The 24,141-nt window shown below is 44.3% G+C and overlaps 1 protein-coding gene and 1 pseudogene across 1 annotated transcript in view; both read left to right on the top strand.

The window, feature by feature from the left end:
• LOC112076750 (S-adenosylhomocysteine hydrolase-like protein 1) overlaps positions 1–8,791 on the top strand; it is an 11,375-nt pseudogene extending 2,584 nt beyond the window's left edge.
• A 4,556-nt stretch (positions 8,792–13,347) lies between these two features.
• Positions 13,348–24,141, top strand: part of LOC112076748 (voltage-gated potassium channel KCNC1) — a 61,676-nt gene continuing 50,882 nt past the window's right edge. The window contains exon 1 of the mRNA XM_024143430.1: positions 13,348–14,790. Coding sequence (XP_023999198.1) covers positions 14,143–14,790 — 648 coding nt within the window. The 5' untranslated portion in view covers positions 13,348–14,142. The remainder of the gene's footprint in view (positions 14,791–24,141) is intronic.

Below are 24,141 nucleotides of genomic sequence, written 5' to 3'. Positions count from 1 at the left end.
GAGACGTCCGTGTGATTGGTCCAGTTGATCCCCTGTTAGTCTGTGGTTCAACTGAAGGACAGCTTCTTCATTTATTTACATCCTTTACTTCTCAGGTTGTACCAGCTGTCCAAGGCAGGCAAGCTGTGTGTCCCGGCCATGAATGTCAACGACTCGGTTACCAAGCAGAAGTTTGACAAACTCTACTGCTGCAGAGAGTCCATCCTGGACGGGTGGGACCTTTTTTAAAACACTAATCACATGTTTTTCTCACAAAAAAGTGTGTGATGGTTTTGTGTGTAATTTATAAATGGATCATGTCTGATTTGTAATTGTTACTTTCTCTGCTTGCTGTAGTTTTGAAGAGGACCACTGTGTTGATGTTTGGGGTAAACAGGTGGTGGTGTGTGGTTACGGAGAGGTAGAGTCCTTCTGATTCTAGATTCTTGATTCTGATGACCGTTGGCTGACACCTTAGTTTTTCAAAAGTCGATGTAATGGCATTTGAACATAGATTTGCGAGTGCTGTACTGGGCTGTCCTCTTCCTGTAGGTGGGGAAGGGTTGCTGTTATGCTCTGAAGCCCTTGGAGCCATCGTCTGCATCACAGAGATAGACCCATCTGTGCCCTGCAGGGCTGGTGAGTGGCTGGAACTTGGCCTCAGTAATGTGTCTTTAAAAGAGAGAATGTGTTTAGTTATTTTTTTTTGCTTTTTTTTTTCTAGCATGGATGGGTCAGCGGTGGTGAAGCTGAATGAAGTCATTCGTCAGATGACCTGGTGATAACCTGCACAGGTAAACTAGATCAATCAGAGCACGCCTCATCCAGACTCGGTTCCTTTATTCCACTCTGATAATTATACAAGCAGACCTCCCAGCCGCCTGTCCTTGTTTATGACTCAGGATTATCCAACAGATGTCAAGTTTAGAGGTCACCTGTTTGAATGTGTATCTTTTTTTTTTTTTTTACTTTGGTACTCACTTACAGACACATCAAATATACTCTCTCTCCCTCTCTCTGTCCTCCTCCCTCTCTCTCCCCTGGCCCTCCCTCCCTTTCTGTCTCTCTCCCTCTTCTCTTCTCTCTCTCTCTCTCCCTGGCCCCTCCCTCTCTGTCTCTCTCCTCTGTCTCTCTCTCTCCCCCCTGGCCCTCCTCCCTCTTCTGTCTCTCTCCCCTGGCCTCCTCCCTCTGTCTCTCTCTCTCTCTCTCTCCCCTGGCCCTCCCTCCCTTTCTGTCTCTCTCCCTCTGTCTCTCTCTCTCTCTTCCCCCCCTGGCCCTCCCTCCCTCTCTGTCTCTCTCCCTCTGTCTCTCTCTCTCCCCCTGGCCCTCCCTTCCCTCTCCTCTCTCTCCCCCTGGCCTCCTCCCTTGTCTCTCCTCTCTCTCCTTCTTCTCTTGCTCATTATAGACAGCCAACATGATTGATTGTTAATCAGATCTGAGCTTAGCTGACTGTTTGTTGTTGTTGTCACTCAGCAATAAGAACGTGGTGACCAGAGAGCAGCTGGACCGGATGAAGAACGGCTGTATAGTCTGCAACATGGGACATTCCAATACTGAGATCGATGTGGTGAGTTACTTTTACCTGTTGGTGTGTTGTGTGTGTTGTGTGTTGTGTGTGTGTGTGTGTGTGTGTGTTGTGTGTGGTGTGTGTGTTGTGTGTGTGTGTGTGGTGTGTGTGTGTGTGTGTGTTGTGTGTTGTGTGTGTGTGCGCGCGCTTTGTGTTTCTGCTGTGTCACTAATCCTGCCCCGTCTCTCTCGCCTCTAGGCCAGCCTGCGGAGCCCGGAGCTTACCTGGGAGATGCGTTTCAGGTGGACCATTGGATCTGGCCCGACGGCAAGAGGGTTGTCCTGCTGGCTGAGGTATGGTTACTGTTTCTGTCCTCTACAACCCCTGTGTCCCTGGCCTGGAACTGAGCATCACTCCCATTCGCCGTTGTTTCACCCTCGTGCACCAAGGGAGCACGTTTACGTTTTGCCTTGGCACTACACAGCTGATTCAAATAATCAAAGCTTGATGATGTGTGGTTATTTGAATAAGCTGTGTAGTGCCAGAGCACAAAAAACGAAACATGCACCCTTGTGCAATGCAGGACCGCGTTTGGGAACACTGCTTTAGTGACATGGAGCACTGAGTGAAACAATATGGAACAGAATGACTTTAGCTTGGATCTCAGGGTACTCTATTCCTCCCAACCTTTGTCTGTGATCAAAGAGCTATAAAAACATTCTAGAGTTACAAAATAGGCAGAGGGATAGGTTCGCACCATGAGATGTATCCTGAATGACCTTCTGTCACCTTTCTCTGCTTCCAAACCTGACTTTATTGAAAAACACAACAAAATAGTGACTTGGTTTCCCACTAACATGTAACTAAAGGCTTTGTCTTCCCACCGTGACAATTGTAGTTGTATGTGAGGAATGTGTACCTACTGTGAGGGGATAGTGTGTACTCTACTGTGAGGGGTAGTGTGCACTTCTACTGTGAGGGGATAGTGTGTTACTGTGAGGGATAGTGTACTGTGGGGGATAGTGTGTACTGTGAGGGATAGTTGTTACTGTGAGGGATAGTGTGTACTGTGAAGGGAGAAGTATGTACTGTGAAGGGGATAGTATGTACTGTGAGGGGATAGTGTGTACTGTGAGGGGATAGTGTGAACTCTACTGTGAGGGGATAGTGTGTACTCTACTGTGAGGGGATAGTGTGCACTCTACTGTGAGGGGATAGTGTGTACTGTGAGGGGATAGTGTGTACTGTGAGGGATAGTGTGTACTGTGGAGGGCATAGTGTGTACTGTGAGGGCATAGTGTTGTACTGTGAGGCATAGTGGTACTGTGAGGCATAGTGTGTACTGTGAGGGGATAGTGTTACTGTGAGGCATAGGGTACTGGAGGATAGTGTGTACTGTGAGGGCATAGTGTTATGTGAGGGCAAGTGTGTACTGTGAGGCATAGTGTGTACGTGAGGGCATAGTGTGTACTGTGAGGGTGAGTGTGTACTGTGAGGGGATAGTGTTGTACTGTGAGGGGGATAGTGTGTACTGTGAAGGGTAGTATGTACTGTGAGGGATAGTTGTACTGTGAGATAGGTGTACTCTACTGTGAGGGGATAGTGTGTACTCTACTGTGAGGGATAGTGTGCACTCTACTGTGAGGGATAGTGTGTACTGCGAGGGCATAGTGTGTACTGTGAGGGCATAGTGTGTACTGTGAGGGTAGAGTGTGTACTGTGAGGGGATATTTATCTATTATAATCTCTGTTTTTTGATTTGAAAAGTGTTTCCTGAGAATGGCTATACAACTGACCTGTGTATTGATGTAGCTCCTGTGTGTGTGTGTGTGTGTGTGTGTGTGTTGTGTGTGTGGTGTGTGTGTTTGGTGTTGTGTGTGTGTGTGTGTGTGTTGTTGTGTGGTGTGTGTGTGTGTGTGTGTGTGTTGTGTGTGTGTGTGTGTTGTGTGTTGTTTCCTATAGGTCGTCTTTTGATTTGAGCTGTTCTACAGTGCCTACGTTTGTCCTGTCTATCACAGCACTACTCACGGTGAGACATATTGTCCTGTCTATCACAGCCACTACTCAGGTGAGACATATGTCCTGTCTATCACAGCCACTACTCAGGGTGAGACATATTGTCCGTCCATCACACCACTACTCAGTGAGACATATTGTCCTGTCTATCACAGCCACTATCAGGTGAGACATATTGTCTGTCTATCACAGCCACTACTCAGGGTGAGACATATTGTCCCGTCCATCACAGCACTACTCAGGTGAGACATATTGTCCGTCATCACAGCACTACTCAGGTGAGACATATTGTCCCGTCTATCACAAGCCACTACTCAGGTGAGACATATTGTCCTGTCTATCACAGCCACTACTCAGGTGAGACATATTGTCCTGTCTATCACAGCCACTACTCAGGTGAGACATATTGTCCTGTCTATCACAGCCACTACTCAGGGTGAGACATATTTGCCTGTCTATCACCGCCACTACTCAGGTGAGACATATTGTCCTGTCTATCACAGCCACTACTCAGGTGAGACATATTTGTCCTGTCTATCACACCACTACTCAGTGAGGACATATTGTCCTGTCTATCACAGCCACTACTCAGGTGAGACATATTGTCCTGTCTATCACAGCCACTACTCAGGGTGAGACATATTGTCCTGTCTACACAGCCACTACTCAGGTGAGACATTGTCCCGTCTATCACAGCCACTACTCAGGTGAGACATATTGTCCTGTCTATCACAGCCACTACTCAGGGTGAGACATATTGTCCCGTCCTCACAGCCACTACTCAGGTGAGACATATTGTCCTGTCTATCACAGCCACTACTCAGGGTGAGACATATTGTCCTGTCTATCACAGCCACTACTCAGGGTGAGACATATTGTCCTGTCTATCACAGCCACTACTCAGGTGAGACATATTGTCCTGCTATCACAGCCACTACTCAGGTGAGACATATTGTCCCGTCTATCACAGCCCACTACTCAGGTGAGACATATTGTCCCGTCTATCACAGCCACTACTCAGGGTGAGACATATTGTCCTGTCTATCACAGCCACTACTCAGGTGAGACATATTGTCCTGTCTATCACAGCCACTACTCAGTGAGACATAGATTTGTCCTGTCTATCACAGCCACTACTCAGGGTGAGACATATTGTCCCGTCCATCACAGCCACTACTCAGGTGAGACATATTGTCCTGTCTATCACAGCCACTACTCAGGTGAACATATTGTCCTGTCTATCACAGCCACTACTCAGGTGGACATATTGTCCCGTCCATCACAGCCACTACTCAGGTGAGACATATTGTCCCGTCCATCACAGCCACTACTCAGGTGAGACATATTGTCCCGTCTATCCAAGCCACTACTCAGGGTGAGACATATTGTCCTGTCTATCACAGCCATACTCAGGTGAACATATTGTCCTGTCTATCACAGCCACTACTCAGGTAGACATATTGTCCTGTCTATCACAGCCACTACTCAGGTGGAGACATATTGTCCTGTCTATCACAGCCACTACTCAGGGTGAGACATATTGTCCTGTCTATCACAGCCACTACTCAGGTGAGACATATTGTCCTGTCTATCACCGCCACTACTCAGGTGAGACATATTGTCCTGTCTATCACAGCCACTACTCAGGTGAGACATATTGTCCTGTCTATCACAGCCACTACTCAGGTGAGAACATTTTTGTCCTGTCTATCACAGCCACTACTCAGGGTGAGACATATTGTCCTGTCTATCACAGCCACTACTCAGGGTGAGACATATTGTCCCGTCTATCACAGCCACTACTCAGGTGAGACATATTGGCCTGTCTATCACAGCCACTACTCAGGGTGAGACATATTGTCCCGTCCATCACAGCCACTACTCAGGGTGAGACATATTGTCCTGTCATCACAGCCACTACTTCAGGGTGAGACATATTGTTCCTGTCTATCACAGCCACTACTCGGTGAACATATTGTCCTGTCTATCACAGCCACTACTCAGGTGAGACATATTGTCCTGTCTATCACAGCCACTACTCAGGTGAGAACATATTGTCCTGTCTATCACAGCCACTACTCAGGTGAGACATTATTGGTCCCGTCTATCAACAGCACACTACTCAGGGTGAGACATATTGTCCTGTCTATCACAGCCACTACTCAGGTGAGACATATTGTCCTGTCTATCACAGCCACTACTCAGGTGAGACATATTGACATTGTTTATTTACGTAGAGACCGATCCAATCAGAACATTGACACGTGGAAATACAACAGTTAGATGCGTTGTATCATCACAATTTAACCTTCACCGGTTTTCAGTGCTTTTCCCCAGCCAGATGTACACATACTAGTTTATTTAGAGTCATTCATTGACATTGTGACGGTGTTCTGTACACGGAGATGAACTAAGCACCCTAAATTAAATACTGGGCTGGCGTTACAGACGCTGTACTAGTTTTAGTTGTGACGGTTTGCTGAAGACGAGACYAGAGGAACTCTGTTCTCCTGTGGTTCTGTTGCTACCTGAGCTTTGTGAGAACGGGATGTTGGCAGTGTTGAGACTCTGTTGTGGTCTGTGTCTCTCTGTAGGCCCTGGCTCTGATTGAGCTGTTCAATGCTCCTGAGGGACGCTACAAACAGGATGTCTATCTGCTGCCTAAGAAGATGGGTAAGACCATGGCATCCTATTCCTTATTATAGTGCACTACTTTTGACCATGGCCCATAACATTTGATCTACCGCTTCACAAGCCACCCATGTATTTCAGATGAGTATGTGGCCAGTTTGCATCTGTCCAATTTTGACGCCCACCTGACAGAGTTGTCTGATGAGCAGGCGAAGTACATGGGTCTGAACAAGAACGGCCCCTTCAAACCCAACTACTACAGGTACCGAGACATGTTGGCACACACACACCTTACTTACTCCCTCCCTTTTTCCCACCTAGTCAGCTCGGGGATTCGAACCAGCGACCTTTCAGTTACTTGTCCAACGCTCTTAACTACTAGGGTACCTGCCGCCTGTTGTAACGTTGGCCGTTGGAAAAATAGCTCTGGGATAGGGTTGGAGTGACTGTCAAAGGCAAAGTAAACCATTAGGCTATGACTACAAACAAAGGAATAGAAACCAATATAAAGGAGCAAGTATTTGGTGAAAAGGAAAGGACAACTCCTATAATCATTGACACATTCAGGGAAATAAGGAATTCGATATTTAGAAAGGGTAAAGAACCACAGACTGGCTGACATACAGAACCCTGTGATACACAACCCGGGTTAAACCACGCAAGAAGAACCAGGTCAGCTTTTTCAAAAACAAAACAAAACATTCTCTCAAACATTTCAGATAATGGTTTCGTCTGTATTGACGCTGACAGGTGAGGCTATTTAAGTGGGTGTGGGTAGAATTCCCGCCTTCCTTTCTAGTGTGGTGATTGGCTGTTGGGGAAAGCAGTCAAGTAGAAGTGATCTGGGTTTTTCTTTGTTTCTTTCTTTTGTTGATTGAGTAGTTTTAGGGGGTAGTAGTTTAGGGGGTAGTAGTTTTAGGGGGTAGTAGTTTTAGGGGGTAGTAGTTTAGGGGGTAGTAGTTTTAGGGGGTAGTAGTTTTAAGTGTAGTAGTTTTGAGGTAGTAGTTTTAGGGGGTAGTATAGTAGTTTATGGGGTAGTAGTTTTAAGGGTAGTAGTTTAGGGGTTCTGTGAAAGGGACATGAAACATCTTGTGGGATAGCACAAATCATATTATATTTATGGTTCTGTATGGCACGGATATTGGCTTCCTTTTGTGTGTGATTTTTTTGTTGTAATAAATCCCACTGTAGTTAAATGATTGTTTTTAATGAAATCATATCTATTGTCTATGCTCCAAGGTATTGACAGGAATGGACAATGCAGTGACCTGCAACCCAACATCTGGGGGGAGAAAAAACAAGATGATTTCTGTATTTTATTTTCTAAATTGTTACAAAAGGGAAGAAAGAAGAATTATTTTGCTTTTATGCTGAATCTAAACTGTATTATTAACACTGTCAATAATAATAATAATAATAACAACAACATAATATCTAACTTGTCTGTTAGGTATATGAATCAATTCATGCATTTCAATCATATGAAACGAGCCGAAACCAATAGAGTTTGTTCCAAATGGCACCCTATTCCCTATATAGTGCACTACTTTTGACCAGATCCCTATGGACCCCTATTCCTTATATAGTGCACTACTTTAGACCAGAGCCCTATAGGCCGTGGTCAAAAGTAGTGCACCAACTAGAGTAAAGGGTTCCATTTTGGACGCAGGCCAAGAGAAGTAACCATAAACAACAAAAAAATGTCAGTCATATATTTTAAAATAGTCTGTTTGCATGCTTTTATCTTAAAAATGATTCATTAATTGTTGCTAATGCTAATTGTTACTAAATCACAATGTTTATCAGTGGCGGCTGGTGGGAGGAGCTATAGGAGGAGGGGCTCATTGTAATGGCTGGAACGGAATACATGTAACGGTATAAAACACATCAAACCATATGGTAACCACGTTAGACTCCGTTCCATTAATTCCATTCCAGTCATTACAATGATCCCGTCCTCCTATAGCTCCTCCCACCAGCCACCACTGATGTTTATTCATGGTTAATTGTCAATGTACTGTAGTTTTATCTGCTCCTGAAAGTCATATGATGGTGCCAAATTATTGGCCGTACTGTTAGAGAGGAGAATGAGAGGGATATGTTTCCACACACACACACACACATTGTCAGCGCACTGACATCTTAAATAAAGTACATTCCATGAGCCAGAATTAGTGTTGTGAGCTCTTTTTATGTCTAATACGGTATTTGACAAGTGTTTCATAACTGAAACAAAGACTTGATGAAACTCGCTGACTGGTATCTGCATTACATACCTGCCATTAATGTCAGAGTGTGAATATGCCTATCAGGTTACCTTCAACATTCAGTTCAACTCATTTGTTAGGAGTTCATATATTTGAAACATTTTGAGATTTGAGATTATTTTCGAGTTCTAGAAGAGGTATTAGTCTGTTGGCCTACAGTGACCTACTATATATATATATATATATATATAATCAGGTTTTTTCTGCTTCTGTTCATTGTTAAATAAGTTATATGTCAACATATGATAAGGTACACTTCATATGTTCGCCTTGGACTATTTCTGCTTCCATGTCTTTCTTTTTTGATCACGTAGAGGATTTATATTTCTCTTGTGACTGTTGTATCTATTAGATATCAGCAATAAACTCTAAACACTAAATAAAAACACAATTTGTTTGAAGACTGATTTGCTGTGTGTGTGTGTGTGTGCGTGCGTGCGTGCGTGCGTGCGTGCGTGCGTGCGTGCGTGCGAGTGAGATCAAGAGAGGCCTGAAGTCCACCTGACAATAGTTGACATTGTTGTTTTTTTACATACAGTGAGCTCCAAAAGTATTGGAACAGTGACCATTTTTTTGTTGTTGTTTTGACTCTGTACATTGTGATTTAGGTTTGAAATGATACAATGACTATGAGGTTAAAGTGCAGACTKTCAGCTTTAATTTGAGGGTATTTTCATCCATATCGGGTGGATACAAAAGTATTGGGACAAATTCACTTACATATGTATTAAAGTAGTCGAAAGTGTAGTATTTTTGTCCCTCTACAAACGTGTTGGATGCATTTGCTGTTTATTTTGGTTGTGTTTATAATTTTGTGCCCAATATAAATTAATTGTAAATAATGTATTGTGTCGTATTGGAGTCACTTTTATTGTAAATAAGAATAGAATACTAAACTACTTTAATATACTTATAAGTGAATTTGTCCCAATTCTTTTGTTCCTCTAAAATGGAGGGGTCAATGTACAGAAAGTGATGTAATTTCTAAATGGTTCAGCCAATATGGATGAACATACCCTCAAATTAAAGCTGACAGTCTGTACTTGAACCTCATCCCCATTGTATCRTTTCAAACCCAAAGTGCTGTTCACTGTCCCAAAACTTTTGAAGGGCACTGTACCTTTGATGCCAGTCAGGCCCTGAGGCCCATGTCTAAAACTCATTTCCAAGTCTTGTTTATAATGCTCTTTTGCACACTTTTCTGAACCTGCCTAGTTGTACCGCTTTTTTCTATTCAAACAGTCCAGCATGTTGACTATCCGCCCAGTGTTCCGGGCTACTGGTTCGTTGTCGGGTTGATGGGGCCTAGAATATTCACCTGCTTTTCCAGAGCGCCCCCTGGGGGCTAGAATATTCACCGGCTTTCCAAGAGCGCCCCCTGGGGGCTAGAATATTCACTGGCTTTCCCAGAGCGCCCACTGAGGCCTAGAATATTCACTGGCTTTCCCAGAGCGCCCACTGGCTGCAGTTACTAATATTACTGGCTGTGTCACAAACTGTCACAGAAGATCATTCTAGAAAGGTGCTTTTAGTATATAAAGCCATGGATCTCTCTCAGTTGAGGCATCCCTTATGGAGTAACCACACGACTCAGAAGCAAGGCCCAAACGGGGGGAAAATACTCAGGACTCATCCGAGTTCCTTCAATATCTCAAGAGAAGAACAAGCTGTCAATCAGTGTAAGTAGGGTTATTCTATAACGCTACAGTGTTGATACTGAGGCAGTTTTTAAGATAATACCTAAACAGTTAACTTACATAATACATATTGTTCCTAATCTTACACATGCGGGAACTCAAACAAAACTAAAAAATAAACCAAGATGTCTTCAGAAAAGGGAGTATCCATTGGCATTGACCTGGGCACCACATACTCCTGTGTGGGGGTGTTCCAGCACGGCAAGGTGGAGATCATCGCCAACGACCAGGGAAACATGACCCCCCCCAGCGATGTGGCCGTCACCAACACACAGAGACTCATCGGTGACGCAGCAAAGAACCAGGTAGGTCCCACTTCTGTCTGTCTGTTTATGTTTTAATAAATGCTCCCAAGTAATAGTCTCTGGGATCAAATGTTGATCCAATCGTGTGGATGCATGTATTGTTTTGTTTACCCAAACTAACATTTAATTGTGATTCATTTCAATGCAGGTGGCCATGAACCCCACCATCACTGTGTTTGATGCAAAAACGTCTGATCGGCAGGAAGTTCAACGACCAGATCGTTCAGTCAGACATGAAACTGTGGCCTTTTACATGTTTATTTATTTATTTACCATTTTTAAGAATACAAGCTCTAATTTATAACAATAAAGCACTAATCCTTCAACAAATGGAAACATCACAAACAAATAACTAAAACACATACAGGGTTACATACATACAGGGTTAGATACATACATACATACATACATACACACACACACACTAAAATACATACATACATACATACATCATACATACATACATACATACATACATAAATACATACATACATACATACATACATACATACATACATACATACATACAGGGTTACATACATTTAAAATACATTTGAAAAGTTTGAGTATATCAATAGATGACCTTGTTGTTCTCACCCTTCTAGGTGATCAACGATGGTGGGAAGCCCAAAGTCCAGGTGGAGTACAAAGGAGAGACCAAGGTTTTCTACCCCGAAGAGATCTCCTCAATGATCCTGGTCAAGATGAAGGAGATTGCTGAGGCCTACCTGGGCCAGAAGGTGCCCAATGCAGTCATCACAGTCCCAGCCTACTTCAACGACTCCCAGAGGCAGGCTACTAAAGGCGCCGGGGTGATCTCTGGTATAACAAGTACCATACTCACATTTATAATCAAAGTTTACAAACAATGTACTGTACAACATTACATAACAGTGGTTCTCTTATCATTTCAATTGCTCACAAGATCATTTCATTTCTGGTATTAAATTGACATTGATATTCAAACCAAAGTGAATTGTACACGTTTGGATAGATGACTCACACTATGCCCACAGAACGACTATTGACTCAATTCAAGAAAAATGTATGCGTCCTAAAATGGTAGTGGACTATGTAGGGAGTAGGATGTCATTACTCTTCAAAATGATGGGAACCAATATGACCACTAGATGGCGATCTTAGGTCACCATAGAAACACCTTTTCAAAATGACAACAAACGCCGTTCCTTTTGAACCTGTTCACCTGTTGGACCCAGACTGTCTTATGAAATATGAATATGCTAATCTTTTCCTAGAATAGCTCTGAACCGACGTTAACCACTAAGCAGGCTGTGTGAGCTGAATTGAATTGAACTGAACTGAATTTGTATTTGCGGTTACGTCAATAAAAACATCTTCCTTTTAAGATGCACATTTGAAGAGGATGACACRTGAACGCATTGACATTATAAGACATGTCTTTCCAAAGTGGTCCTAACATTATGACACAACAGGTAGTGTTAACCCTTATTCTAACCTTGTGCAATTGTTGGTTATTTTAAACCGGTAACACAAATTGATAATGATTACTTGGTGGTGATGAGTTAAGTAAAACAATAAATAATAATCTGTCTCTTGTAAATGAAGGATGAAAAAAAAAAAGGTATTCAACGAGCATCAGTGAGAGGAAGAGAACATTCTAGAGCAATGAAGAACTGTACAAGCATCGCTTCTGATTGCAAAGGAATCAACATGTTATTGAGAGATGTCTTTATACAAGTGGCCTCAAAGCTCAAATGACTGATTTAAGTGCTCCAGCTAACGCAATTATTCCGGTAGATACAACGATGTGGGGTTAACGTGCTTGGCATGGTCTATAGAACACGAGTGAGTCAGCGTGAGGAAATGGTAACAGACTAAAATACATATGTTGCCATACAAAGAGCTGTTGTCAAATAAACAATGTTTTTCATGGATCTCCCAATAATGTGACTTTGAATTCATATACATGTGTGTGGGTGTAGGTGTGTCTGTGTGAATTCATTGTTTTAGTTGAGGATCAATATACACTGCTCAAAAAAATAAAGGGAACACTTAAACAACACAATGTAACTCATGCACATTTGTGGCCTGCTGGAGGTCATTTTGCAGGGCTCTGGCAGTGCTCCTCCTTGCACAAAGGCGGAGGTAGCGGTCCTGCTGCTGGGTTGTTGCCCTCCTACGGCCTCCTCCACTTCTCCTGATGTACTGGCCTGTCTCCTGGTAGCGCCTCCATGCTCTGGACACTACGCTGACAGACACAGCAAACCTTCTTGCCACAGCTCRCATTGATGTGCCATCCTGGATGAGCTGCACTACCTGAGCCACTTGTGTGGGTTGTAGACTCCGTCTCATGCTACCATTAGAGTGAAAGCACCGCCAGCATTCAAAAGTGACCAAAACATCAGCCAGGAAGCATAGGAACTGAGAAGTGGTCTGTGGTCACCACCTGCAGAACCACTCCTTTATTGGGGGTGTCTTGCTAATTGCCTATAATTTCCACCTTTTGTCTATTCCATTTGCACAACAGCATGTGAAATTTATTGTCAATCAGTGTTGCTTCCTAAGTGGACAGTTTGATTTCACAGAAGTGTGATTGACTTGGAGTTACATTGTGTTGTTTAAGTGTTCCCTTTATTTTTTKGAGCAGTGTATTTAACGATGGATACCCTACCTGTCCTCAGCCTACATTGTGGCATACAGATACAGTACCATAATAGATACGCGTGAATCTACAGTCATTTTAAAGCCCCTAATAGTTCTATTCACGTTTTCAAATTATATCAACGGAAATCATGAATATATTTAAAGGAGTGGTATATTATAGAACAGAATAATCTCTCATAAATGCTAAATTAACCAGACTAGAAAGGGTTAATTTATCGAGGCTGTTGCGAGCCTCAGTCGGCGCTACAGGGTGGGCTGGCTGTGTGTCGTCTGTCTGACTGACTATGGTGTGGCTGAGCTAAGGRAGGAGGGAGGATACTTCTGGTTGGAGAAGCAACAGATCCTTAATGTTCCCTGAAAAACAACCTCACATCACATCTCATTCGCCTCGAGGAAGACATCATCGCAAATTGATGGAATATTCCAATGCACGCAATGCACGCATGTAGACATTTGGATCATTATTGCGGTCAACTTCCATGTTTAGGAAATGTGTTAGATTTTTTTGTGGGGGTCTGGCGGATTTTGTGAATTTTCGGATAAGGCATAAATCGCAACAATAGGTGAGGACCTTGGGTTATTGCTCCCAAAAATGTAATCTAGAAATAGACTTTCTTTAAATTGGCACATTTTGTAGATTTGATGTAGAATATAACACTCACAATATTTCATAGCCTAATCTGAAACTATCGCTGAAGGTCGCCAAGTAACTGTTGAATCTTTCAAGCCTATTTTCGGCTACAACTTCTGCTTATTTATAGACTATTCAACAMATATTTTGACCACAAAAGCCTGCCTAGTCTAGATTTATAGAGATGTTTTGAGATTGCAACCTATAGATACGAGTGGTTCGGGGAGTTGTATTGTAGCTTTTATAACAGGTGGTTTTAGTCAAGGCCACTCTCTCTGCCTGCCTGCCGCTCGCATTGGACTTGTTGAAAGCAACAACTGTCCCCGGTACAGTTGGATACATGAGTAGTATTATAACAAGGACTGACATGAGGAAAAACTCAACTGTCACTGTGTGATTCACCGAGATATAATAACGGAATAACAAACTAACGGAATAACCAACCGTCTCTCCATCTAAATCTATGATCAACTCGGTGTGTGTTTCGTCTTACCGAGGACGCAAGTCAGGCAACAAACCTCCGTCCAAGACATGCCTGAAGGAAGAGATGACCAGGGGGGAAGACTCGGAAAAAATAATCATCAATGTTGGTGGTACAAGACACGAAACCTACAAGAGCACAATTAGGACCCTACCGGGGACGCGCCTGGCATTGTTAGCCGACCCGCCAGAGCCGGTGAACAACCCAGACACGGACTCCCTCCCACCGACTCCCTCCCAACCCAGACCCATTTCTCCATATCCAACTACAAACGAGTTATTTTTCGACAGGCACCCTGGCATATTCGCTTATGTGTTAAACTATTATAGGACTGGCAAGCTTCATTGCCCCGCCGATGTCTGCGGGCCTCTTTTTGAAGAGGAGTTAGCGTTTTGGATGATAGATGAGACCGACGTGGAGCCGTGTTGCTGGATGACATACCGGCAGCATCGGGACGCAGAGGAGGCACTGGACATATTCGAACCACCGGACCCAGATGACACGGACGATGAACTACCCAGACGGTTCGGCATTGAGGACTGCCCGGACAGATCGAGGGGATGCTGCGAAGTTTGGCAACCAAAAATATGGGCACTCTTTGAGGACCCCTACTCATCCAGGGCTGCTAGAGTAAGTTGACACTACTTCTTTGCATATTAATACTATTGCTATATATATATAGCAATATGCTTCCTGTTCATAAACTCCCACAGTAAGTCATTAGAATCATGCAACGCAATCAACAGGTGTTCTAGAGCGTGTCATTTTCGCGCGCGAAGAGGCGCCGCTGACAACCAACAGGTGTCTGTTCTCTCACTACTGCTGCGCGACAACAAGACAGTAACAGGAACATGTGCTACTGTGGAAATAACATCATGGGATGATGATATTGTCTCATTAAGTTCAAAGCTATATTATTTTACTGGGGGTTCGTTGTTATGCATAATAAGTTATATAACTTACCCACAAAGTTACCATTAATGGAGCTACTTATGACATGAGAAGTCTGTGACCAGAATGCATTATGTTCTATATTATTAAGGGACACTGAGTAAATCATTAAAATACAATTCTGACCTTGAAGTCTTAGGCCTGGCTATGTTCAAGTTCAAATGTGACTGTCTGGCACCCACATGGTATACAGCCAGTGTGACAGCATGACTGGTTGTTATCTCTGTCGTGACCGGTTGTTATCTCTGTCGTGACTGGTTGTTATCTCTGTCGTGACGACTGTTGTTAGCTCTGTGCAGTTGACGGTTGTTTAGCTCTGTCGTGACCGGTTGTTATCTCTGGCTGACTGGTTGCGATCTCTGTCGTTGACGGTTGTTATCTCTGTCGTGACGGTGTTTATCTCTGTTCGTGACTGGTTGTTATCTCTGTCGTGACTGGTTGTTATCTCTGTCGTGACTGGTTGTTAGCTCTGTCGTACCGGTTGTTAGCTTGTCGTGCGGTTGTTATCTTTCGTGACCGGTTGTTATCTCTGGCGTGAACTGGTTTGTTATCTCTGTCGTGACCGGTTGTTATCTCTGCGTGACTGGTCTGTATCTCTGTGTGTGACCGGTTGTTATCTCTGTCGTGACCTGGTTGTTATCTCTGTCGTGACTGGTTGCGATCGCTGTCGTGACCGGTTTTTATCTCTGTCGTGACCGGTTGTTATCTCTGTCGTGACTGGTTGCGATTCTGTCGAGCCGGTTTATCTCTGTCGTGACCGGTTGTTATCTCTGTCGTGACTGGTTGTTATCTCTGTCGTGACCGGTTGTTATCTCTGTCGTGACCGGTTGTTATCTCTGTCGTGACCGGTTGTTATCTCTGCGGACTGGTTGGATCTCTGTCGTGACGGTTGTTATCTCTGTCGTGACCGGTTGTTATCTCTGGCGTGACTGGTTGTTATCTCTGTCGTGACCGGTTGTTATCTCTGGCGTGACTGGTTGTTATCTCTGTTCGTGACTGGTTTGCGATCTCTGTCGTGACGTTGTTAGCTCTGTCGTGACTGGTTGTTATCTCTGTCATGACTGTGTCATAGGCCTATCTGTGATATGCGATAGTTGTAGTCTCATGCCCTCTTACATTGTCTCCTATAAGTGATTGATGATAAGTCTTTAAAATGAGAACATCACTTCAGTAACAATATACCATTTGGTAACCTTAGTGGGAAAATTGACCTTTGAACTGTTAAATCTCTTTAATTTCACGACAACATACATATCACTTTCACTCTATCAGCTATATCAATGATCTGGACATCATAGACTCTTGCATCACACCCAATCATAACATGTAGCGCAGACAACTTGACCTATCTCAGAACTATCAATTCAATCACTACAAGAGAGTATAGCACATGATGACCATATACAAACACCCGAACCACACTATACACGGTGAAGACCACATGACCTAGTCATGTTGTTCACACAATAGATCTACACCTCGACTTAGATGCTTTGGTCACACCATACCATTGATGAACCTGCGATATCCGACTCCATCACATTGATATCCCCACGACTACCATATATTCCCCAGAGGGCATCATCGATCCTATCATACGCAGTGCAGACGACATGTAGTGAGGTATTATCATCACCAGACTCAACAATCGAGCTCAAGCACATCTCAGCAGCATACACAATCCTCTCTCACAAGCACACAGCACCTAGCACAGCGCGCACACAGCACACCCACACACACACCACACACACACACACACACACAACAGAGTGCCACAAAGTACCCAAGACGCCACACAACGAAACACACGACCAACGACGACCGACGAAGGTGACACCTGTTGGTTACACACACAGAACATAGCAAAATCGAACAACCCGACAGCAGAACGCGAGCAGAGCACCCCGCCCCCACCCACCCGCCCCCCATGACCAGCACAACCCATGAGAGACGACACGACCCGCACGAGCACAGCCTGCCCTGTAACGACAGCCACAGTTGTGCGGATCTGCTCTCTCCACTGTGAACGGTAGAAAGATGAGATCCGTGGGATGCACTCGCCAATGGACAGACTGATGATGGTCGGCGGTCTCTTGACACTGGTGGCGACGGGGAGGTGGCCATAGATGACGTCTCGTCACCTCCAGGATCGTACTGGCTGCGTGCTAGTCGGTGTGCTCCATCATTGCATCTGTGACAGACTGTATAAGTAAATTCTGTGTGCCCTCTCGACAGACTCCTCGTACAGACGTGTACTATCTCGCTGTCTTGTCATGCTCTACCGGCACTGTAGTGAGCCAGACCAGTGTACCGTGCTCCTCTCTTGTAATTGCTGGCATCTGCGTAGCTCACTGTGAGCAACGGCCACTCGCCGCTGTTCTTAGCCACTCGGCCACTCTAGGGTACAATCGCCTCTGGTCGTTCCTAGGTCTTAGTACGTGCATACTTCTGCCAAACCGTGTGAAAAATCAGTGTACTGTGCTCTATTCTCTAGGTCTCTCATCGCCTCCATGGTGTAAAGCTGGAACAACTGGTGTACTTACACTGTCTCTGCTCTCTTGGTCTATCTATGGACCATAGCTTCTTATGTCTCTACCGGCTCTGTGACCGAGCTCGGCGTAGTCTCGTTCGACTCAGGTGCTCGTCATGACGAGCGTAGACAGACAGCTCACTGCGAGATCATACCGGTTCTGATAGCAGACACTGATGTTATGACAGTGAATGTCGATGCTCATGAACTAGACAGTCCTCTTAGCTGTCAGTCTGTCATCAGGTGTCTAGGAGTGACTGGCAGTATAATGACAGCGACTAGCACGTTAAATCTCATCGACTCGTATGTCTGTCTGTCTGCTCACAGCTGCCAAAGCAGCAGTTACAGGAGCATGTCACCAATGAACAGTCTGCCACGGTGTCAAGAGAGTCGGCAGGATCCCTGAGTCTGACCATCACTCCATCTCCTGGTGGCTCTGTCACAGTGCACGAAGTATGGTCTCAGTAGACAGGGACCATTCGAAAACCTCTAAGGCGGAGAATCGATGTCACAGTTGCAGGAGAGCAGACAGAACATCACATTTACAGTCTGTCCACAGTTGCAGGAGCAGCAGACAGACAGCACGTACCGTCTGTGCACAGTTGCAGAAGAGCGACACGACATCACTAACAGTCTGTTGCGCAGTGCAGCGAGTACCAGTAGGCAGGACACGTCCAGCCACTTACAGGTCTGTCAGCACGTGCGACGGAGAGCAGACAGACAGCACGTTACGCGTCTGGTCACAGTGCAGAGAGCAGACAGAAAGCACGTACCGTCTGTCACAGTGCAGAGAGCAGACAGACAGCACGTACCGTCTGTGCACAGTGCAGAGAGCAGACAGACAGCACGCACCGTCTGTCACAGTGCAGAGAGCAGACAGACAGCACGCACGTCTGTTCACAGTGCAGAGAGCAGACAGACAGCACGTACAGTCTGTCACAGTGCAGAGAGCAGACAGACAGCACGTACAGTCTGTCACAGTGCAGAGAGCAGACAACATCACTAACAGTCTGTCACAGTGCAGAGAGCAGACCGACAGCACGTACCGTCTGTCACAGTGCAGAGAGCAGACAGACATCACATAAGTCTGGCACAGTGCAGAGAGCAGACAGACATCACTAACAGTCTGTCACAGTGCAGAGAGCAGGACAGACATCACTAACAGTCTGTCACAGTGCAGAGAGCAGACAGGACATCACTGTGGTCTGCTCTGCTGTCACAGCCACTGGCATTGTCTGTGTGTGGTGTACATGTGTGTGCACTGTGTGTGTGTTCTGTGGGGTACATGTTGTGTGTGTGTGTGTGTAGCACTGTGGCTTAGTGTGCCTGGGTGGGTGTGTGTGGTGTGTGTGTGTGTGTGTTGTGTGATGTGTGATGTGTTGTATTACATATGTGTGCACTGTTGTGTGTGTGTGTGTGTGTGTGTGTGTGATGTGGTGGTGTTTTGTGGTGCATCTGTGTAATGTGTGTTGTGTGTGTGTGTGTGTTGTGTGTGTGTGTGTGTGTGTGTGTGTGTGTGTGTGTGTGTGTGTGTGTGTGTGTGTGTGTGTGTGTGTGTGTGTGTATACATATGTGTGCACTGTGTGGTGTGTGTGTGTGTGTGTTGTGTGTGTGTGTGTGTGTGACTTTGTTGTCACTGTGTGTGTGTGTGTGTATGTCTGTGTTGTGTGTGTGTGTATGTGGTTTGTGTGGCACTGTGTGTGTGTTGTGTGTGTGTGTGTGTGTGTGTGTGCACTGTGTGTTGTGTGTGTGTGTGTGTGGTGTGTGTGTGTGGGTGTGTGTGTGTTGTGGTGTGTGTGTTGTGTGTGTGGTGTGTTGTGTGTGTGTTGTGTGTGTGTGTTTGTGGTGGGTGAGTGAGTGAGTGATGGTGAGGTGAGTGAGTGAGTGAGTGAGTGAGTGAGTGAGTGAGTGATGAGTGAGTGAGTGAGTGAGTGGTGAGTGAAGTGAGTGAGTGAGTGAGTGAGGGTGAGTGAGTTTGTGGTGAGAGAGAGAGACAGACAGAACAGACAGACAGACAGACAGACAGACAGACAGACAGACAGACAGACAGACAGAGAGAGATAGAGAGAGACAGAGAGAGGAGAAGACAGAGAAGAGACAGACAGAGAAGAGGAGAGAGAGAAGAGAGAGAGACGGAGAGAGAGAGAGAGAGAGAGAGAGCAGCATGAGGGGAAGTCACCTCAGAGTAAGTGATGAGTATTAGAATGGGGGGTCACTCTGATCAGCCTGTTGTGAGGTTTATGAATCACGTGTTGTTCAGTATAATGGAGAACATAGTCAAATGGTTATATTCCTCAAACAATGTTTACTCACGGCCTCCGTCCCGCTTCTGACACCAATGTAACGATCGGAGGCAGTACAACACACCCATTGAGTGTTTCGAATCGTCCAGCCCATTGCTAATCTTAAATAACCACTCGTTCAATAGGATTAACCTGCTTGGGGAGACTTCCCAGGCAGGGGAGTCGTTACAGTGTTTACGCATGCTTACTGTTGAACATGTGACATTGCTAAAATATGTCCACAATATTACAGGAGGCCTCCATATTCCCAGAGAGCTCAGTGTGATTCTAGCCTGGGTCCCAGATCTGTTTCCTATGTCGGTTAATGTGAATTTAAAAATCAGATAGAGGCCAAAGCAAATCATATCCACCATCACAGGTCACACAGGAATAAATACATTCCATCTATCTCCAGTAACAGCTGAGCCTAGGCACAGTAGCATACTGCATAGCATACACAATGTTATCTTTACCATCTCTGACTGAGCATAGAGACAGTAACATAGAAACAAATAGAAATACAAACCAAACTGCTATAGACCTATATCTATCCTACCCTGCCTTTCTAAGGTCTTCGAAAGCCAGGTAAACAAACAGATCACCGACCATTTCGAATCCCACCGTACCTTCTCCGCTATGCAATCTGGTTTCAGAGCTGGTCATGGGTGCACCTCAGCCACGCTCAAGGTCCTAAACGATATCATAACCGCCATCGATAAGAGACATACTTGTGCAGCCGTATTCATCGACCTGGCCAAGGCTTTCGACTCTGTCAATCACCACATTCTTTATCGCAGACTCAATAGCCTTGCTTCTCAAATGATTGCCTCGGCTGGTTCACCAACTACTTCTCTGATAGAGTTCAGTGTGTTAAAATCGGAGGGCCTGTTGTCCGGACCTCTGGCAGTCTCTATGGGGAGGTGCCAAGGGTTCAATTCTCGGCCGACTCTCTTTTCTGTATACATCAATGATGTCGCTCTTGCTGCTGGTGATTCTCTGATCCACCTCTACGCAGACAACACCATTCTGTATACCTCTGTCCCTTCTTGGACACTGTAGTATAACAACCTCCAGACGAGCTTCAACGCCCATACTCTCGCTTCCATGGCCTCCAACTGCTTCTTAAATGCAAGTAAAACGAAATGCATGCTATTTCAAACTGATCGCTGCCTGCACATATTGGCTTGCAGACCTGCAAACCTAGTGGTGAACAATGGTAATACAGGATATATTGGCTTTGCAGACCTGCAAACCTAGTGGTGAACAATGGTAATGCAGGGATATATTGCTTGCAGACCTGCAAACCTAGTGAGTGAACAATGGTAATGCAGGGTATATTGGCTTGCAGACCTGCAAACCTAGTGGTGAACAATGTAATGCAGGGGTATATTGGGCTTGCAGACCTGCAAACCTAGTGCGTGAACAATGATAATGCAGGATATAATTGGCTGGCAGACCTGCAAAAACTAAGGTGTGTGAACAATGATAATGCAGGGAATATTATTGGCTGGCAGACCTGCGAACCTAGTGGTGAATAGTGGTAATGCAGACTGGTGGCATACGTTGCAGACCTGCGAACCTAGTGGTGAATAGTGTACTGCAGTCTGATAGCATATATTGGCAGACCTGCGAACCTAGTGGTGAATAGTGGTACTGCAGATCTGATAGGCATATATTGGCAGACCTGTGAACCTAGTGGTGAATAGGTGGTACTGCAGTCTCGATAGCATATATTGGCAGACCTGTGAACCTAAGTGGTGAAATAGTGGTAATGCAGTCTGATAGCATATATTGGCAGACCTGTGTAACCTAGTGGTGAAGAGTGGTAATGCCAGTCTGATAGCATTACGTAGGAAAAAGCCATGTCCTGCTTTAAAGGCCATAATTAAAGTACATTACTCTTTTTGACAGGCAAACTTTAGTTCAACACTTCTACTCTACCATCTCTCTTTCTGGGACCACCCAACTAGCAGAAGTATTGGAAAACTGGGTGGAATAGTTGAGATAAGGGAAGCACTCCTATCTCTATAGTTTATCTTATAGATAAGAGAGAGGTCCGTAAAAACAAACACACATTAGAAGTGATTGTATAATCAATGTTTGTCTGATAGACCACCACCAGCGCTAACATTATTACCTCAGAATAGATAGATATTAATATATGTTGTATTGAGCCAGACCTTTTATTTATCTATATATATAATATATTTATTTTTTATGTATTTATTATATATATATATATATATATAAAAAAAGTTATCTTTATTTAACTAGGCAAGTCAGTTAAGAACAAATTCTTTCTTTTTCAACGACGGCTTTTGTCGTTACAGTCCAAACACTCTAAAACCACTAGGCTACCTGCCGTCCCTTACACTCTAACCACTGCTAACTGCCGCCCCTACCACTCTAACCACTAGGGGCTACCTGGCCGCCCCTACACTCTACCACTAGGCTACGCGCCTCTACACAGCTTGCCACCAGGGACTCAGAATAGATAGATAGTAATGTTATGTTTGTATTTGAGCCAGGGTCTCAGAATAGATAAGTTAGGATGTATGTTTGTATTTGAGGCCAGGTCTCAGAATAGATAGTTGTGATGTATGTTTGTATTTGAGCCAGGTTCTCAGAATAGATGATTATATGTATGTTTTTAATTGAGCCAGGTCTCAGAAGAGATAGTTAGTGATGTATGGTTTGTATTGAGCAGGGTCTCAGAATAGGGAGAGTAGTGATTATGTTTTTGTATTGAGCCAGGTCTCAGATAGATAATTATGATGTTGTATTTGATGGCCAGGTCTTCAGAATAGATAGATTAGTGATTATGTTTGTATTGATGCCAGGTCTTCAGATAATAGTTAGTAATGTATGTTTTGTATTGAGCCAGGTCTCAGAAATAGGATAGATAATGTATGTTTGAATTGACGCGGGTCTCAGAATAGATAAGATAAGTATGTTTTGTATTGACCAGTCTCAGAATAGATAGATAATGTAATGTTGTATTGAGCCAGGTCTCGGGAGAATAGATGAATGTATGTTTGTAATTGAGTCCAGAGGTCTCAGAAATAGATAGAATGAATGTATGTGGTTGTATTATACCAGTCTCAGAATGGATAGATAATGTATGTTTGTATGACCACAGGTCCTCAGAATAGATATGATAATGTATGTTGTATTGATCCAGGTCTCAGATGAAGTAGAGGTTATTGGCATAGATAGTAATGTATGTTTGTAATTGATCCAGGTAATAAAACTGTAAGACCTTCTGCTACACTCCAATACATCTTATTTACAGGGGGGGCCAAAGTATTTAGTCAGCCACCAATTGGTGCAAGTTTCTCCCACTAAAAAGATGAGAGAGGCCTGTATATTTTCATCATAGGTACACTTCAACTATGACAGACAAAATAGAAAAAAAAATCCAGAAAATCACATTGTGAGGATTTTGGAATGAATTTATTTGCCAAATTATGGTGGAAAATAAGATATTTGGTCAAATAACAAAAAGTTTATCTCAATACTTTGTTAATATACCCTTTGTTGCAATGACAGATGGTCAAACGTTTCTGTAAGTCTTCACCAAGCGTTTTCACACACTGTTGCTGGTATTTTGGCCCCAATCCTCCATGCAGATCTCCTCTATAGCAGTTGATGTTTTGGGCTGTTGGCTGTGGCAACACGGACTTTCAACTCCCTCAAAGATTTTCTCTTGATGGCGCGTTGAGATCTGAGACTGCTAGGCATCCAGGACCTTGAAATGCTTCTTTACGAAGCCAGCTCCTTGTTGCCCCGGCGGTGGTGTTTGGTGATCTTGTCATGCTGAAAGACCCAGCCACGTTTTCATCTTCCAATGCCCTTGCTGATTGGAAGGAGGTTTTCACTCAATAATCTCACGATACATGCGCCCCATCATTCTTTCCTTTACACGGATCAGTCGTCCTGGTCCCTTTGCCAGAAAAAACAGCCCCGAAACGCATGATGTTTGCCACCCCCATGCCTTCCGAGGAGGTTATGGTTTTCTTTGGATGCAACTCAGCATTCTTTGTCCTCCAAACACGGACGAGTTAGTTTTTTACCAAAAAAGTTCTATTTTGGTGTTCAGTACTGTGACCATATGATAATTCTCCCAATCTTCTTCTGCGATCATCCAAATGCCTGTCTCTAGCAAACTTCAGACGGCACGGGACATATACTGGCTTAAGCAGGCGGGGACAATCTCTT

Source organism: Salvelinus sp. IW2-2015, unplaced genomic scaffold (assembly GCF_002910315.2).
Source record: "Salvelinus sp. IW2-2015 unplaced genomic scaffold, ASM291031v2 Un_scaffold3980, whole genome shotgun sequence".
Taxonomy (NCBI): Eukaryota; Metazoa; Chordata; class Actinopteri; order Salmoniformes; family Salmonidae; genus Salvelinus; species Salvelinus sp. IW2-2015.
Note: the sequence above shows the minus strand (reverse complement) of the source record. Positions and strands in the feature narration are given on the sequence as shown.